The sequence below is a fragment of the Gigantopelta aegis genome, chromosome 14, assembly GCF_016097555.1.
Source record: "Gigantopelta aegis isolate Gae_Host chromosome 14, Gae_host_genome, whole genome shotgun sequence".
Classification (NCBI taxonomy): Eukaryota; Metazoa; Mollusca; class Gastropoda; order Neomphalida; family Peltospiridae; genus Gigantopelta; species Gigantopelta aegis.
The window spans coordinates 27,168,440-27,186,354 of record NC_054712.1 but is presented as its reverse complement, the minus strand read 5'-3'; the positions used below and the strand labels follow the sequence as shown (position 1 = coordinate 27,186,354).

Genomic DNA, 17,915 nt, shown 5'->3' with positions numbered 1-17,915 from the left:
TTGATATGCCAGTCATGGTCCACTGGCTGGAACAAGAAATAGCCTAATGAGACCACCGATGGGGATCGATCCCAAACCGACTGTTAGTTGAAAACATCTTACAATGACTGCAAATTGAGGACAGTCCCTTTTAATTGAACCTGTTGAGACAGGACACAAACCTGTAGCTAGGATGGACAGCAGAACACTCTCGGAGCACTCATCTGGTGAGATGGCTTTCTGTAACAGAGACTGACTCTCAGTTTGTCTACAAAACGAGGCAGCCATTTTGTTATCCTCAGTCACTGTGTGCAGACACTGGGCTGAAACAAACAAATAAACATTACAAGAGTCCCAAACCTTGACATGGTCAAAGTTTGCCAGGGATAATAAATGACAGCTCATAACATTTTTCACATTATTGAGTTACTACATGTAATATGTGCGATGCACGGACAAGTTAACATGGGATGCATTACACTTGGGCTCTCCCACAAAAATATGATTGCAGTGTAGATAGCCAGCCACCATTAGCTACGTCTACATTCATGGACACTATCTATGACCACTATGTATATAGCCACTTCTAATTAATGGAATTCATCGTGGATGCAATACTTAGCAGTGTGTATGATAATCAACTGGACTGTATGAAGTGCTGCATCTGGATACCACATTGATTAATCAATCATCGGCTATTGGAGTTTCCCACATACCACAGCCTTTGATATACCAGTCATGGTGCACTGGCTGGAACGAGAAATAGCCCAATGGGGCCATCGACAAGGATCGATCCTAAACCAACCATGCATCAAGCGAGCGCTTTACCACTGGTAAGTACAATGAAGGCAATTTCCAGTACAGATGAAAAAGACGAGAAGCTGCAGGGCTTCTAGAATTTGTATAAAATCAACTGGCCATGGGATCAATAATTTAAAAAATTTACTAGCCACAATTAAAAATCCACAAGCGCTACTTTACTAATAGTAATAATCAGATATGACACCCAAAGAGGGAGAGAGTTTAAAATATTATGATTTGGGAGGTAGGAGTGGGAACAGGATATTCATATTTACAAATTAGACTTAAATGCAGCATTTGACAACTTTTTTTTACTAGCCGTCAGGCATGGTATAGTAGTTACTTACTAGCCCAACATTGAATATCACTAGCCACAGGAGTGGGGCTACCATAATCTAGAAGCCCCGAGCTGTCACAACAATGGGAAACTGTTAAAATGCCTTGCACATTATATTATAGATTAATTATGAAAATAATTTTTATGGTGTGAGAGATGTTGGGTTGTTTGAAAAATCACAATTGAATGCAAAGCAGCAAAATATAGCATATAATATGTACATCTATGATGCTGGTAATGAAATATTTAATTCTAGTACTTTTAAAATCTAATGAATATTACTATTAAAAAATCGTATCCAAATTTAAGCCCATGGGCTTTATTTTGCATGGGCTTAAATATGGGAAATCCCGCTGCTGCCTTACATTCTCCTTCTTAAAACGCATCCTCTCGATCCACATATATGGAAACAAATACTGCTTTAGAAACACACACCCTACCCCACCCTAGATCCACCCTTAAACAGCATGTACATACCAAGTCACAGTATATCCGTACCCAGCTAGCTGATGACATGGAAAGAAATACTGTATTAGATTCCACTTGTTAAACAAAACATCCCACCCCTACCCTAAATCCATCCTTAAACACAAGTACATACCAACAGCCACAGCAACAGCCTACCCGACACTAGATTCACCCTTAAACAACATGTACATACCAACAGCCACAGCAACAGCATAACCATACACATCTGGCTGAAGACACGGAAACAAATACTGCATTAGGTTCTCCTTGTTGAAAACAGAGACTGCCAGGTCACTCCCCTCACTAGAAGAAAGAAACAAGAGAGGTTAAACACACTTATCAATGCTTTCACTATAATATTGTGACAGTTCACCTTTATTTTAATAGTCAAAAAGTGAAAAAGAAAGAAACAAAGAAGTATTTTATTTAACGATGCACAACACATTTTAATCAGTTATATGGTGTCAGACATATGGTTAAGGACCATAGAGATATAGAGAGAGGAAACAAGCTACCGCAGAGAGAGACACACAGAGAGAGCAAGAGAGCGAGAGAGGGAGGGAGTGAGGGAGAGGGAGGGTAGGAAAGAGGGAGGGAAAGAGGGAGAGAGGAGAGAGGGAGGGGAGAGAGAGAGAAAAAAAAGAAGAAAAAGTGTGTGTTTTGTGTTTTATACCACAAGTTCCACAACAGATGCACCGCTTCTGTAAAGATCTGTGATGTAGTGTCTGTGTGTTTCTTCCCTTCACACTTCTCGGGAATCCAGCCAACACCACACTGAATTGAAGAGTGAAAAACAAACATACAGTAGAACAGTACATTGGTAGGAACAAAAACCTGCTTTAAATCTGGTTTATAATTTGAACAGGAAATGTTTATTGTTAAAATACAAAATAACATTGTGACCCACTGCAGCTAAAATGTACCACTGTGACAAATGCAGTGTTAAAAAAAAATTCTGAAGCATGGACTACAAATTATTTGAAGAAACATACGTAGATAGAAAGGAAAGCTTATGCATGAAATGGAGAATTAAATACTGTCATCAGATACCATTCATCTTATGATAAAGGACACAAATGTAATATTCTTTTTCTTATAAATGTTGTTTCAAATTTAAACTTAGTTACAGCATTTGAGCTCATGCATCACACAGTAATCAGTGTCAGGCTCTTTTATATTTCACAGAGCTATCAATTTCTAGTGTGCCTATCTGATCGGATGGACAGGCAATTCTCCCCATGTTTAACAAGTAAAAAAAAAGGAAAAAAAGTCTTAATGAAAGAGAAAGTATTTAATTTACCTTTTGAAAGAATGCGACAAGAGGAGTAAGAACATCTTTATGGATCATCTCCTCACACACCTCATGCCCGCCATCAACACTGAAGTTCCTGAAAACAAACATTCAAAACCACGCCTCAGTATAAGTTGACAGCGTTGAAAGCACATTCTGACAAATCTGACAACACCAATTTATGAATTATTAATAAAGCCATAAAGATAGCAGGCAAGGTGCTTATAAAAAGTAGTCTAGACTCAAGACTAACTGTATGCATGTGACATCATTTGAGATTAGAGTCTAGTTTTAAAAGCATCATGGGTTCAGATATTCACCACAAAAAGTCTAGTAATGCCCTGGCCTCTGACCACACATCTTTTAAACTGACCACTGCATATGCATAATATTATGAGGCCATAATCTATCACGGTTAGCTCTGGCAAAAGACAAATTCGCTAACTGTGAATTTTAAGCACAATTAAAAAAAAAAAATTTAATCTGGTTAAAAATTTCATAATTGATATATTGTTGAAAATAATGTTAAAGTGTGTTTTGTTTAATGACACCACTAGAACACATTGATTTATTAATCATTAGCTATTGGATGTCAAACATTTGGCAATTTTTATATAATCTTGAAGCGGAAACCCGCTATATTTTCACATTAGTATCAGGGGATCTTTTATATGCACCATCTCAGACAGGATAGCACATACCACAACCTTTTGTATACCAGTTGTGGTACACTGGCTAGAGTGAGAAAAAATCTTGAAAATAATGGTGGGTTTCTTAAACTTTTGGAGTTTAATAGATAATTTGGCAAAATTTTCTACACATCCAGAGCTAGCCATGCTAATGCCACGTTTGACAGTGTTGGTGTGTACATTTGACAGTGTCGGTGTGTACGTTTGACAGTGTCGGTGTGTACGTTTGACAGTGTTGGTGTGTACGTTTGACAGTGTCGGTGTGTATGAACCAACCTGAGCACCTAATGACACGTTTGACAATGTCGGTGTGTACGTTTGACAGTGTCGGTGTGTATGAACCAACCTGAGGGCACCTAATGACACGTTTGACAGTGTCGGTGTGTACATTTGACAGTGTCGGTGTGTATGAACCAACCTGAGCACCTAATGACACATTTGACAGTGTCGGTGTGTACGTTTGACAGTGTCGGTGTGTATGAACCAACCTGAGGGCACCTAATGACACGTTTGACAGTGTCGGTGTGTACGTTTGACAGTGTTGGTGTGTATGAACCAACCTGAGAGCACCTAATGACACGTTTGACAGTGTCGGTGTGTACGTTTGACAGTGTTGGTGTGTATGAATCAACCTGAGAGCACCTAATGACACGTTTGACAGTGTCGGTGTGTATGTACCAACCTGAGAGCACCTAATGACACGTTTGACAGTGTCGGTGTGTACGTTTGACAGTGTCGGTGTGTATGAATCAACCTGAGAGCACCTAATGACACGTTTGACAGTGTCGGTGTGTACGTTTGACAGTGTCGGTGTGTATGTACCAACCTGAGAGCATCTAATGACACGTTTGACAGTGTCGGGGTGTATGAACCAACCTGAGAGCACCTAATGACACGTTTGACAGTGTCGGTGTGTACTTTTGACAGTGTCGGTGTGTATGTTTGACAGTGTCGGTGTGTATGAACCAACCTGAGCACCTAATGACACGTTTGACAGTGTCGGTGTGTATGAACCAACCTGAGCACCTAATGACACGTTTGACAGTGTCTGTGTGTACGTTTGACAGTGTCGGTGTGTATGAACCAACCTGAGAGCACCTAATGCCATGTTTGACAGTGTCGGTGTGTATGAACCAAACTGAGAGCACCTAATGCCACGTTTGACAGTGTCGGTGTGTACGTTTGACAGTGTCGGTGTATATGAACCAACCTGAGAGCACCTAATGACACATTTGACAGTGTCGATGTGTATGAACCAATCTGAGAACACCTAATGACACGTTTGACAGTGTCGGTGTGTACGTTTGACAGTGTCGGTGTGTATGAACCAACCTGAGAGCACCTAATGACACGTTTGACAGTGTCGGTGTGTACATTTGACAGTGTCGGTGTGTATGAACCAACCTGAGAGCACCTAATGCCACATGTCTGATATGAGGATTTGTGTCCACTATTAGTGGAGCCAGAATTTTAATAACATTCTGCTGCAGAAGAATTGGGATGGCGCCATTCTGAGTCACCAAGTTAGCAAGAGTTGAGCAGGCCACTTCCTTATCTTCTGTGTTTGGGCTCTGCAGCTGAAATAAAGAAAGAAAGAAAATTAGACGTCCGTTTTTAAATCCCAGAATACTTCCCATGTTAGTTATAAAATGTCATTTGTAAAAACACTTCAGTAAAAAATTAAACAGATGATTTTTTTTATCATTTAATCTATAGCCACTATTAGAAATTAGCGAGAACAATTCGGCAGAGTTACGTCCCCTAACCGCTCTCTAGTTCCGGCACGTTCCGCTAACAGCAAGCATGACCGATGACCACAGGTATTTGTGAATCCTCAATCTGCTATAACTGACCATGTGTTAACTATAGGAGATGAATTTAATGAGATGTCGCTCACCATGATTGTTTTGGGGCAATTCCACGGTAACTGACGCAACATTCAGAAATTTTTTTAACATTTTGATAAAAAACTTTTTTTTTAAAGTATACATACAGTGTTTTTAATTAAAATAAATATGTGTAGTGCACAGAAAATGTTATTGTAATCTATAACTAGAACAAGAGAACTAACTTTTTCTACAAGAAATTTTTTATTAATGTGTACTGACGTAACACTAGAACAAGAGAACTAAGTAACTGGGACTGACGTAACATTAAAAGTTTGACGGAACATTTGCGAATCATAAAAACTAATAAGAACGTATTTTAAAAATAAACATTTGTCTTTGGCAACTGGTTCATCTAAATTGTAAGAAATACATAAATCTTAAAAGGGAATTAAAAAATCCCCTAACAATACGGGCATGTTCAAGATGGTGGGTTGGGGGTCAACTCCCTATTTCCCAACCCTATCCCTGCTCAAAGCAAATTATTATTATTATTTTAATTAATATGTATATACATGCATTTGTCATGATGAATTTTACTTGTAGAATGCAAGAAATTGTATTTTAAGACATCAGGTTCTCGCAATTTTCCAACCCCCCTCCTGAGTAACTTGGGCAGTTGCATCCTCGATGCCAGGTAGTACAAACCCCCACTCCCTTCAAAATATTCTGCACACATGCCTCAACAATGAGACAACAGCTTACATTACAATTTTAGCCAAGAATTCAGGGGAAACCACCCTGGCAGTACGGTGTAATGTTTATTTATTTTTCTGAGTTAATTATGAAAGATTATGTCTGAAATCATCTAATGTGTAGTTATTTATCATATATAAATGTAAAAATAGCAAACTAAGCGACTTGCCACTACATGCATGAAACTGCAATTCTAAATTTGTGTTGCTGGTAATTATTATTGAATATTTTAGATACTGTTTACAATAAACGGTGTTGTACATATATTAATCTAAGCTAAGGAAACAACATCAACTTCTGACATCACAAGCAATACAATATATCTGATGGAACAAATTCTATGTGCATATGCATTAATGCTTGTGAAAGTTATATCATCTACATACATGAATCTATTTAAAAACAGTGTTAACTGAGTCATGATTATTTTATTTTAGTGAAATAGACATCTTTAGATTAACTTCTAATGAGTGACAGTATTTGCAGTTTTTAAAAACAATTTTTATCTCTAGTTTTACACAGATGTGATAATAAAGAAGGTCAAGAAAATTCTGAAACTTATTGTTAATTTTTTTTATAGCACTCACTCTAGTTTGGGAATTAACACATTTCACAATCTTAAATTATGCCTCCAAGAAATATAACAATGGAAAGTAATGTATGTTTTAATGTGTTGCGCCAGTTACTGACTTAGGAGTTACGTCAGTTACCAATAAATTTTAATTCTTGGTGTGCCCACTTAGATTATTATGTTGCCATGTTATGTAACCATGGCACAACTAAGAGAATATTAAAAAATATATAATATATGTTAGCACTGTAGGAGGGCAATATTACACACGCACACACACACACACATATATAAACCATCGTTGCCGCTACTGGATCAAGAAAAGTGATATACAGTGCCGTAACAGTTGCAAACATTAATCACATTTGTATTATTGGGAGGGGCCTTTCTTTTGACTATGGCGTAGGTTATAGTTAATAATGTAACTAGTGGTACAGACAATGGCAGCTAGTCATTTAGTCAAATTACGGTAATGTACATGTCCGTTCATACACCGTGATATATACACAAACACTAATTGCAAATATCAAAACTTTATTAAGATGCTGTTTTAATAAGCTTCTTTTTCTTGGTCTCCCCAAGACGTGGTCATAAGTATTTCTGTTGAGCACAAAAATGTAAAAAAAATAAAAGAACAAGTCAACGACTACTCCATGATTCAGTAATAACAAAGGGACTTTGTTGCAAGCGACTGGAGCGTAAACATGCCGGATGCTCGGGCCTCTTAGTGCACATGAAAATCAAGGGCAGATAAGCATGTTTCTAATAGAGGCTATTCTACAATTTTCACGTCACAGCAAAGGGTTAGAAAAGGAAAGAAACATTTTGTGGATTGGCCATTTTTATAAATTTATGCTATGAATATGTGATAAGCCAGAAATCTAGCCATACAAACCACAACTTATACATGTTCACAGTATATAAGCACATTACAATTTCAATTTTTTTAAATAGTTATTTATGTAAAGATTATGTATGGATTTATTACTTTATATTTATTTATTACAAATAAATATAAAAATAGCCAAATATGGCACTTGTAACTACGATATAACACCTTTAAGATACTTTCTTGCTTAAATGTTGTTGAAAATGATTGTGAATTGTGAAGAAAAACATTACAAATCAATGACAACAATGGCCTTGATATGTTCTATCCTGTCTATGGGATGGTACATATAAAATATCCCTTGCTATTAATGGTAAAATTAGCTCGAGTTCAACCCATACCCCCCCCCCCCCCCCTTTAATGGTTAGTTTTAGGGTTAGTCTTTAGTGCAAGGCTCACATTAAGTCAAATGTGCAGCAGTGTTCTCGCTGGGTGAAAATTAAAGCTTGGTAACCATATATCATTGTGTGTTGGTTGGTCAACTTTGTGGAAAGACATACTCCTTATTTTGCCTCTCATTATTTGGTACAAAAAGTTGATACGAAATACAAGCGGACCTCATATTGTCGGTGTGACATTCACTGGCAGTTCCAGTTTTGCTGAACCGATCAAATTTTTAATATTATTATTTTAATAAAGATTTCAAGATATATGTAAAACAATAAAGATATTTGTAAAGTGATCCCCTAATGTGGGATATAAAAATTCTGTTCATTTTGTTTCCATCTTCATCGAATGAATCGTTTTGATATCGCCAACTGATAAAAAGTAGTTTCATTTTTGGAAAGGTGGTGTATATATTATTTAGCACCCAAGATAAATTATTTTAATTATAAACACTACTACTGAAAAGTTTATAATATTTTATAAAGAATTGCTGAATAAACAGAATGACAGAAAGTAAAATTCATTAATTACAACCAATTAAATCTGCAATTGAGGACAAAATATCAGACGATAGTTAGTGGAAACAAAAGACAGAATGACCTGTCTGATCACATGACACATTTGGCGAAAAATAAGTGGGGGGTTTTCAGTCGGGAGATTGCGGAGTCGATAACAAATAAAATGTTTTCATTGCTCAAATAAAATATAACTTATATTGTGTGTATCAAACATACAAAGGGATACATGTATGGGACAAAATAGAGGCTGTTAAAAAGGTACAGTTAAAAATACTGTTAAATTACGTTACGGTACCTGTCGTAAGCTACTGAAGTTTCTCGTCATTTGCTTTTTCGTACACACAACACGGCTTGTTTCCTTTATGTCCAGTGTGCAGAATGATGATATTTTTGTGTGGAAAAAAGTATGCATTTGGAAATAGCGGAAATAGGTGCTGTAAAATATAGTAGGGTGCACGAAAATAAAGGAGGGCAGCAGAACATTAAAGGAGGGCAGCAAAATGCAATAGCGGAACGGGTCACCCCGCTTAAATGGAGCAGCAAGAACACTGTGTGCATGGCGAGTTGCTTCCCTCTATTTGGCAAATTTGAAATGGTGGGGAAATTTTTTAAGGTTGTTGCTAGAAGATAATACTCATTTTGTGAGTATGGTAGGTTATACATTTTTGGTTTGTGTGTCCATTTGTTGCACTATTTCGGGTGAGAAATGGTTGAAACAGTGGCACATGTTTTTAATACCATAGGGTAATGTAACTATTTTGTGGGTTTTTAAAGTGTGGGTTTTTTCTACGTTTGTTCAGACTAGGTTAGTCTTTAGTGCTTTTGATATAGAGGGGTATGCGTCGAACTCTTTCCAAATTCGACCCTTCAATGGTTAGTTTTAGGTATAGGGTTAACAGGGTTGAAAACTAACATGAAAACCATGGTTGCCAGAAGGGCCAGTTGAAGACAAATTTTACTGGCCCTTCTCAAGTTCAACTAGCCCTCCAATTATCACATTGAAATTTTACTGAAAAGCCAAAATCAAAACTAGAATGTGTTATTTTAATAATAACCATGTGCTCACCGTACAAAAGAATACCGATGAATTGGTGTTTAACTTCATAATGAATAAAATTAAAATTCATATAAAAACATGTTAAGTTTTAAACCCGTACCAACTCAAAAAAAAGAAACAAAAAAAGAAGAAAGAAATCCAGTAAAAATAAAATGTTACTTTACAAAGTACCATTAAATTATACATATTAAATCTCATTTAAGATGAAGACAAAATGCTAGAACAGCCAAGGTATGCAGCATGACTTGAATCGTCTCTGAAGTAAAAAAAAATAAAATGCAATGAGACTAAATGTAGAACCGCGCGTGCTTTAGTAATTAAACTAGTTTGGGAGTGGCAGTCCTCTTTGTAACGATGCAAGAGGGGTAAAATCTCAGTAAAGGATTTCCTTAGGAGTGGCAGTCCTCTTTGTAGCGATGCAAGAGGGGTAAAATCTCAGTAAAGGATTTCCTTAGGAGTGGCTGTCCTCCTAAAGACAAGACACTAGACAGAAAGAAAGAAATGTTTTATTTAACGACACACTCAACACATTTTAATTACAGTTATATGGTGTCAAACATATGGTTAAGGACCACACAGATATTGAGAGGAAACCCGCTGTCGCCACTTCATGGGCTACTCTTTCCATTAGCAGCAAGGGATCTTTTATATGCACCATCCCAGACAGGATAGCACATACCACGGCCTTTGATATACCAGTCGTGGTGCACTAGACACAGGTCCATGGAATCATTCACTATATTGCCAAATACCCATTCAACTGTATTGTGCAGAAATATGGCCCTGATCATGTATTACGGTTTTGTCGTCCAGATTACCTTGGATGTTTCATCAATTGATTTAAACCTAATCAGAAAAGAAATTTAATCTATGCAGTTTGATGGTAATTTATAAATATATATTTTAACTTACCTTGAACTCACCCTCACCCTATTTTTTTAATTTGAGATGGTATGGGTTTAACATTTAATAAATTAATATGTTTTTATATGACTTTTATCTTTAATCATTGTGAAGTTACATGCCAATTCATTGGTTCCCTTTTGAAGCAAACGGACAATGGCCTAAAATTAATATTTTCTGCCTTAGTAAAATGTAATAGTGTGTCTGTGCGTGTATGTTGCGCACGATACTGATAACAACAATCAATTAACTGGCCTTTGGAATAAGCCCTGTATTAATGGAAAATTAAATTGTTATATTTATAGACGCGCATGCACTCAAGTTAGTTTGAGTTTGAACTACATACAAGACAGATTTTGATTTTGTCACATAATAATATAAGCTAATTAAATATAATTCTCTTTTTTTTTACCATATAACATTAAATAACAATTATCAAATAGCAGCCCCACTGGATAATTATGACGTATCCAGTCCATTCCAATAAGCCAACAACTTCCAGATTTTAAAAATACATGCAGTATTGAGCTCTATTTTTAGAACGACCCGGCCCAAAACCACAGAAGCTGAATCAGGCGCTGTCAAAATATAGAGCATCGTCTATATGTCTTCTACTGTCACATATGTATTCCGTGCCAGCACAGACGCGGTGTGTTTTGTCACAATTCGGTTCAGTTTCAGTGTGTTTCATTTTTTAACTGGAACCATGCTTGCCAGACCCTAAATTGCTAAAATCAATGATCGCTCAACAGACTACCTTTGTAAAATTCTTCGTCGCCCTTAGCCAATAAAGGTCGCCATAGGCGACCGCTAATTTTCAACCCTGGGTTAGGGTTAGTCTTTAAAGCCTTTGATATAGAGGGGTACGGGTTGAACTCTTTCTAAATTTGACCCGTACCCCCCCCCCCCCCCCCTTCAATGGTTAGTTTTAGGTATAGGGTTAGGGTTAGTCTTGAGAGCTTTTGATATAGAGGGGTACAGGTAGAACTCTTTGAATCTTTCCAAAAGAAAGAGTTCAAACTGTACCCCTCTATATCAAATAGTGCTGCAACGATAAACCGGTATAGGGCCATTCCATGGTAATTATTTAAGCCAGGACGTGACATTCTGACTCTTATGATCTCCTTCACTAAAAATCCTTTTTTAACACTGCAGTAAATTCCAAAACTCTGCTCTCCTGATAGAATGTTTGCTTATTGAAATGCACTGTTTACCCAATATCCAGTCTATTTCTAAATGCTGTATAGCAATTTACAAAAAATAACATTCTTTATGATGTAACATTTACTTTAATTTTTTTTAGTACAAGCCAGGACGTGACTTTTTGTCCAGTTCACTTATACAACTAATGATATGTATATCAAATACTACTAATGAAACACTGTTAATTTATGAAATCAATGATATTTACTTATTTTAAGTGTTTTTATCATCAAAATAAGTGCATAAAATCCTAATTAATTGAACTGTTGTTGTGCAAAAAAAAGTTCTCATACAATATTCATATATAATATACTTTCATAACCAGTGACCATACTGTCAACAACATTGTTTATACAATATTCATATATAATATACTTTCATAACCAGTGACCATATAGTCAACAACATTGTTTATACAATATTCATATATAATATATACTCTTCAAAAGAAGAAACGCAAAACCACATTGTCGTAACATTTGGAGAATTGATTTAATTATTGAATGGTGAGTCCGATAATTACCAAATGTTGCAGGATTGTTCACATTCACTCTATCCATTGTGAGTAAGTGATAGGATACACAACCACCAAGGTCAAGGTCATCTGTAGTCAATACCGGTGTGGGCCTCCGCGTGTGTTTGACAACTGCCTTGGCACCGCCTGCCCATTGAAGCAACCAGAGTACGGATGACGTTCCGGGGGATGGTGGCCCACTCGGCCTGCAAGGCTGCTGCCAGCTCGGGCAGGGTCTGGGGCTGGTGGTTGTCGCTGTCGGAGGTCGGTCCAACGCGTCCCATAGATGCCTCAATTATAAATCCGGTGATGTCGATGGCCAAAGGAATGACATTAATGGTTGTTGTTTCTGTAGGAAATTTGTGAGACGTGCTGTGTGAGGCCTGGCGTTGTCATGTTGGAACACTGCGTTGGCGTTGGCCATAACTGGAACGATGTGTGGCCGGAGGATCTGGTCAATGTAGCCTGTGCATTTCAGGTTGCCCTGCACGTGGATCAGGTCAGTTCTGCCAGTGTGTGAGATGGCTGCCCACAACCATGACACTACCCCCGCCGAATCTGTCCACTTCCTGCACGCAGTTTGTCGCATAATGTTCACCACGACGCCTATACACGCGATATCTTCCATCATGATCGGAGCAGAAATATACTCGTCATAACCATCGCAGTTGAGGCCAATTGTCGATGAATCTGGCACCACTGCAACGACGGTGTTTGTGTTTAAGATACCTCAATGGATTCGAATATCTCACGTAATATACGGTTTCATAACCAAAACATGGTATTGGACCATGGAGGTGGCAGTAGTCAATCGTTCCCGAAGGTGGCGTACCCGGAGTGTAGCGGTCCTGCCCGGGGTTGTTTCATGATCCATGTTGCTGAGTAACGGTCCCACAAGATGGTGCTTGGGGACACATGGAATGCCCTGGCAACGGCCGTTCTGGATTCGCCTGCGTCTAGTCGGCCGATGGCATTGTTTCTCTGGGTTCACTGAGACGTGGCATGTCCTGGATTGTCAACTGTCGGCCAGATACAGAGGGCCAGGCAAGCGAACACCCTGCACTTTTATACTGTCGGTGTTCATGTTGCACGTGCAGACAACGCACGTACAGTGGTGACATGGTTTGCACGTGGCTGCGTTTTTGCGAATATTCACATTTTGGAACTTTATTGTACAGTAGCTGCGTTTTATCGAATGTAACCGTGGGAATGTGTTTGGGACATGCAATGACCTTATATTCACAAAGCATGAACCGGTAGGAAACATAAAATCGGAGTTATAACAACCCTTTTGCGTTTGTACCCTTTTTTTGAAGAGTATACTTTCATAACCAGTGACCATACTGTCAACAACATTGTTTATACAATATTCATATATAATATACTTTCATAACCAGTGACCATACTGTCAACAACATTGTTTACACAATATTCATATATAATATACTTTCATAACCAGTGACCATACTGTCAACAACATTGTTTATACAATATTCATATATAATATACTTTCATAACCAGTGACCATACTGTCAACAACATTGTTTATACAATATTCATATATAATATACTTTCATAACCAGTGACCATACTGTCAACAACATTGTTTATCCTGATATTGCTAAGTCTGGTGGTTTTTGTCTTACCATTACAATACATGTATAAACTAAAAAGATGAAGTATAGGGATAACTTTTTCGTTGGCTGTGGCATCAACTTTTGCATTTAGTTCAACATTGATTATACAAATGTAGCTACATTTCTCATAAATGACAGGTCCTGCATCAGTACAGCTTCATTTATAGTTCTATCTATGAATGTTCACCTCAGTGCACGACAAATTTTAATTGATTTTTTGAAGTTTAATTTTTTTCTAATGTTTTAAAAACATTTTTAACAGATCTCTACAGATGCACTATCAATGATACTGAATAAGTTTACGGTAGGCCAGACATTTAATTCTGTACAAATTTGGTTGCAATTTACCATATATTTTAGAATTAATATATTATATTTTGCCTTTTGTTGGTATTTTTATGATCATCTGAGTTAACTGGAATTCAAAATATGAACCCCAATCAGTACAGAAATTATAGTTTTTGGACAGTTTCTTCTTTCTGTTCATTATTATCTGATAGGCCAAACTATCAACAATGTATATTAATATAAACTGTTGATGGTTAACAATATCAAAAATCTCAATCACACAATTGATTTGAATTTCCCCAAACCATGTTTTATGATCAACATATATCTTTATGAATTACATCCTTCACTGGAGGAATGTTGCTTTATATATTCTAATTCATGTTTGAATACCTGTATCTGCCAAGGAATAAACTTTACATTTTAGCAGCACATTGTATTTGAACAATTATTTGACACAATATTTATTGTACGCGTACACCAGTTTGGATTTCACAAAATGGAACATTTGGTATAAATACAATATTCTTTAAATTGGTGGATTATCAATAATTCATTGTTTGGTCAAAATATAGAAGCATAGAATTAATTGATAATAGTATTTTTGTATCTACATAAATCCATGTTAAATATTAGAATATGCTCCCCCGAACATCCAGTTTCTCCATTTCCAATTCTTGATGGTGAGAGCAAAAATATTGAAATATTTAGGTATATGTGCATTATCTAGTCAGTTTTGTCAATTTCTCTATATAGAGAGATTTAATACATTTTTAATCTTTACTCAATTTAACATGCCATCTTGAATGTCACGTCCTGGCTCAAAGTTTGAAGTGGTTATTTTAATCATTTAATACAACCAGTCATCATTATACCTTTTATTTATACTTGGAACATTGAGAAGAAGGAGAATTAAAAGGGATTTTTATTTCTGAAAAATAGTTTTTAAATAAAACTAACTTTTATATGTCAAATCAGCCAGGACGTGACATTAAACATTTTGAAAAATAATTTAAGATACTAATTATGATATGAAAGAAGGGAAAGTAATATTTTCATTTGCAGTATATTTTAGATATGATGTCCTGATACCTAATTTTTTAATTTAACATAACAGTAATGAAATATTACCAAAAAACAAATGTCACGTCCTGGCTTACAAAAATTATTTTTTCAAATAAAACCATCATTAAAACCATTAAAACAAAAGTAAATTGGCAATAAAAGTATATTTGTATGTGTTATGTGGGTGTTAACTTTAGGCTAAAATAAAAACTTAGTTTAACAGATCATTTTGAAATTTCCACACCCATGGACCAAATACCATGGAATGGCCCTATACCGGGATAATTGATCAGTTTTGCGTATCGTGATTTTTATACACTATTTTTTCCCCTTGTATCTTATTTGACTTGAAATAGGCAACCAAACAAACAAACAAAAACCACATCATTTTATTAATTGGTGATGACAGGAAATGTAACAATCACGTCAAAGCGTAGTCGGCTTACTTGTTGGCATACGAAGTGATAGATCGGTTATACTTGGTTCTAACTTCTAAACGAAACGTGTTAAAAGTCCAATGAAAATAACCAGTTAACGATAATTACAAATAAATGTTTTGTTACTTACACATTATCATTCATTGTTCATTTACGTTGGAATACGGCTACGACTATCATCTTCAAAGAAATAAACCAACAAATGAGAATCACACTTCGCTGTTTTTCACTGAACTCGGAATACTTCAGCCGATTGTTCAAAATACCTCGGCTCTGGTTCGGTCGATCTGCCGAAACATTGCGACTCAATACATACATTTCCGTGTCAAGTGAGCAGCAACGGAAAAGCCTGATAGTAAGGATTTCCGAATGTGACAATTTATAAAGTTTGACACCGTCACACCGGTGTTCTAGTAGACTAGTATTGTGTTAAAAAAATAAAAATATGGCCTAAAACATTTAGCCTGACAGTTGAAACTAATAAAGATCATTAAAAATGTATGCCTTCTGTTTTCATTAAAAAAAAAAAACAACATAAATATTAAATTTAAATAATATCAACTATATTGCAATACATATTGCAATACAGTTTCTTATATCGCAATATATCGCAATATGGTTTTGACCATATTGTAACTGTTGCACCCCTAATATCAAAAGCTCTAAAGACAACCCTATTCTCGGAACCGGCGTGACGTCACACGGCCTAGTTACCGATCATCCGGGTCTTTGGGGGTGAAGCAAAGCCTTAGTGATTACTGTTTTACATAGAATAAAGTTATATTAACTTTTTGCATGCCTTGCATGGAAAAATATCCGCCCGGTCCCCCCTTCCCCTAATCTTAACTCCAACCCTAACCCCAACCCTAACCTAACCCTCAACCCTAACTAAAAATAATAATGGAGGGGACCGGGCGGATATTATACCACCTTTTCTATAATCTCAGCTACTGTGCCGCTCGGTTCTTTCACTGCCAGGTTAGCCTCCGATTCGTCAATGTCCGCTTCCAAGTTCTTCACACTGGGCAGGCCTGTTGGCTGAGGCTTTGGAGCCTTAAACTTCTTCTTTTTGCTTTTACCCATAAATAAAAAGTCTCGTGATACAAGTATCACGACCAGCTGTCATCGTGTTTACAAACAAACACGTGCTGAACTGGCAGCAGCCATTTTCGTACGTAAAAAGAACGTCATTAGAGTTGTCGTTCTTTAGCTCTAATTATAGTTCCTAATTGTGACACAAGTTATGGTTCATATACTGGATCGTAGTCATAACGGCCCCAGTACTAAACGGCCTTAATAATAATTGGTCAAAACGGCCCTAAAAAAGTCAAAACGGCCCTAAAAAAGTCAAAACGGCCAAAGTGAAAAAGTCAAAACGGCACTTAACAAAAGTCAAAACGGCCAAAGTTAAAAAGTCATAACGGCCCTTGAAAAAAGTCAAGACGGCCTTAGATATAATACTTTAAAAATGTATTTCATCTACACAAATGTCGAGAAATGCAGGAGAGTCTTGATGCGTCCTTCAAAATAAGGATGTGTGTTGATCATGACGGTATCAAAGATCGGTCTATCGGTCTTTTCAAATACAAGGTGAATTGGTGGTCTTAATTATTGTAGTAAATTGGGGAACAGGCACGTTGTGCCCCCGGGTGAGCAGCGCCACTAGGAACTCGTTCAGACGATACGCACTCACCCGGAAAGCCTAGATGGTCCCCTCCCCCCCCCCCCTTCTCTTTCTGAGATTGAATTATTAAAATAATGAATTACAGGGCGGGCACACACGACACCCCGACGAGTAGCGCCACATGGAACTCGTCCGGGGGGCACGGCCGGGTCGGTCTATTAGTGTTGTTAAATAAAATGTTAATTGGTGGTCTTAATTACAATAGTAAATTGCGTTGTGTAGGCTAATAAATTGTTACCAGTGATTCCTTTGTTTTGGTTATTTTTATACATATTTTTGAACTGCCTGTGATATAGGCTATATTGATTACTAATTATTACTAATGGGAATTAATTTAACGTGATAGTACCTATTGGCCGTTCTGACCATTTCTTTTGGCCGTTTTGACTTTTTTCTTTGGCCGTTTTGACTTTTTTCTTTGGCCGTTTTGACTTACATGTTCAGGGCCGTTTCATCATGAGGCCGTTTTGACCGCATACCCATATATTCACTTCTAGGAAATGGTGAAAAATTAAAACAATATGTATGTTTAATGGTTAGCCTTCTGGCTGTATTCTGCCCATGCTAATTTGTAATATTGTGCATTGAACTTTTGGGACATGGATGTCACAAGAG

At 36.9% G+C, this 17,915-nt stretch overlaps 1 protein-coding gene across 1 annotated transcript in view; it reads right to left on the bottom strand.

Annotated features, from left to right (window-relative positions):
• LOC121388251 (HEAT repeat-containing protein 3-like) overlaps positions 1 to 16,782 on the bottom strand; it is a 37,283-nt gene extending 20,501 nt beyond the window's left edge. Inside the window, exons 1-6 of the mRNA XM_041519518.1 lie at positions 16,547 to 16,782; positions 4,970 to 5,142; positions 2,886 to 2,973; positions 2,259 to 2,359; positions 1,779 to 1,888; positions 162 to 302 (exon numbers count right to left, since the gene is read on the bottom strand). Coding sequence (XP_041375452.1) covers positions 162 to 302; positions 1,779 to 1,888; positions 2,259 to 2,359; positions 2,886 to 2,973; positions 4,970 to 5,142; positions 16,547 to 16,699 — 766 coding nt within the window. The 5' untranslated portion in view covers positions 16,700 to 16,782. The remainder of the gene's footprint in view (positions 1 to 161; positions 303 to 1,778; positions 1,889 to 2,258; positions 2,360 to 2,885; positions 2,974 to 4,969; positions 5,143 to 16,546) is intronic.
• Positions 16,783 to 17,915: the final 1,133 nt, after the last annotated feature.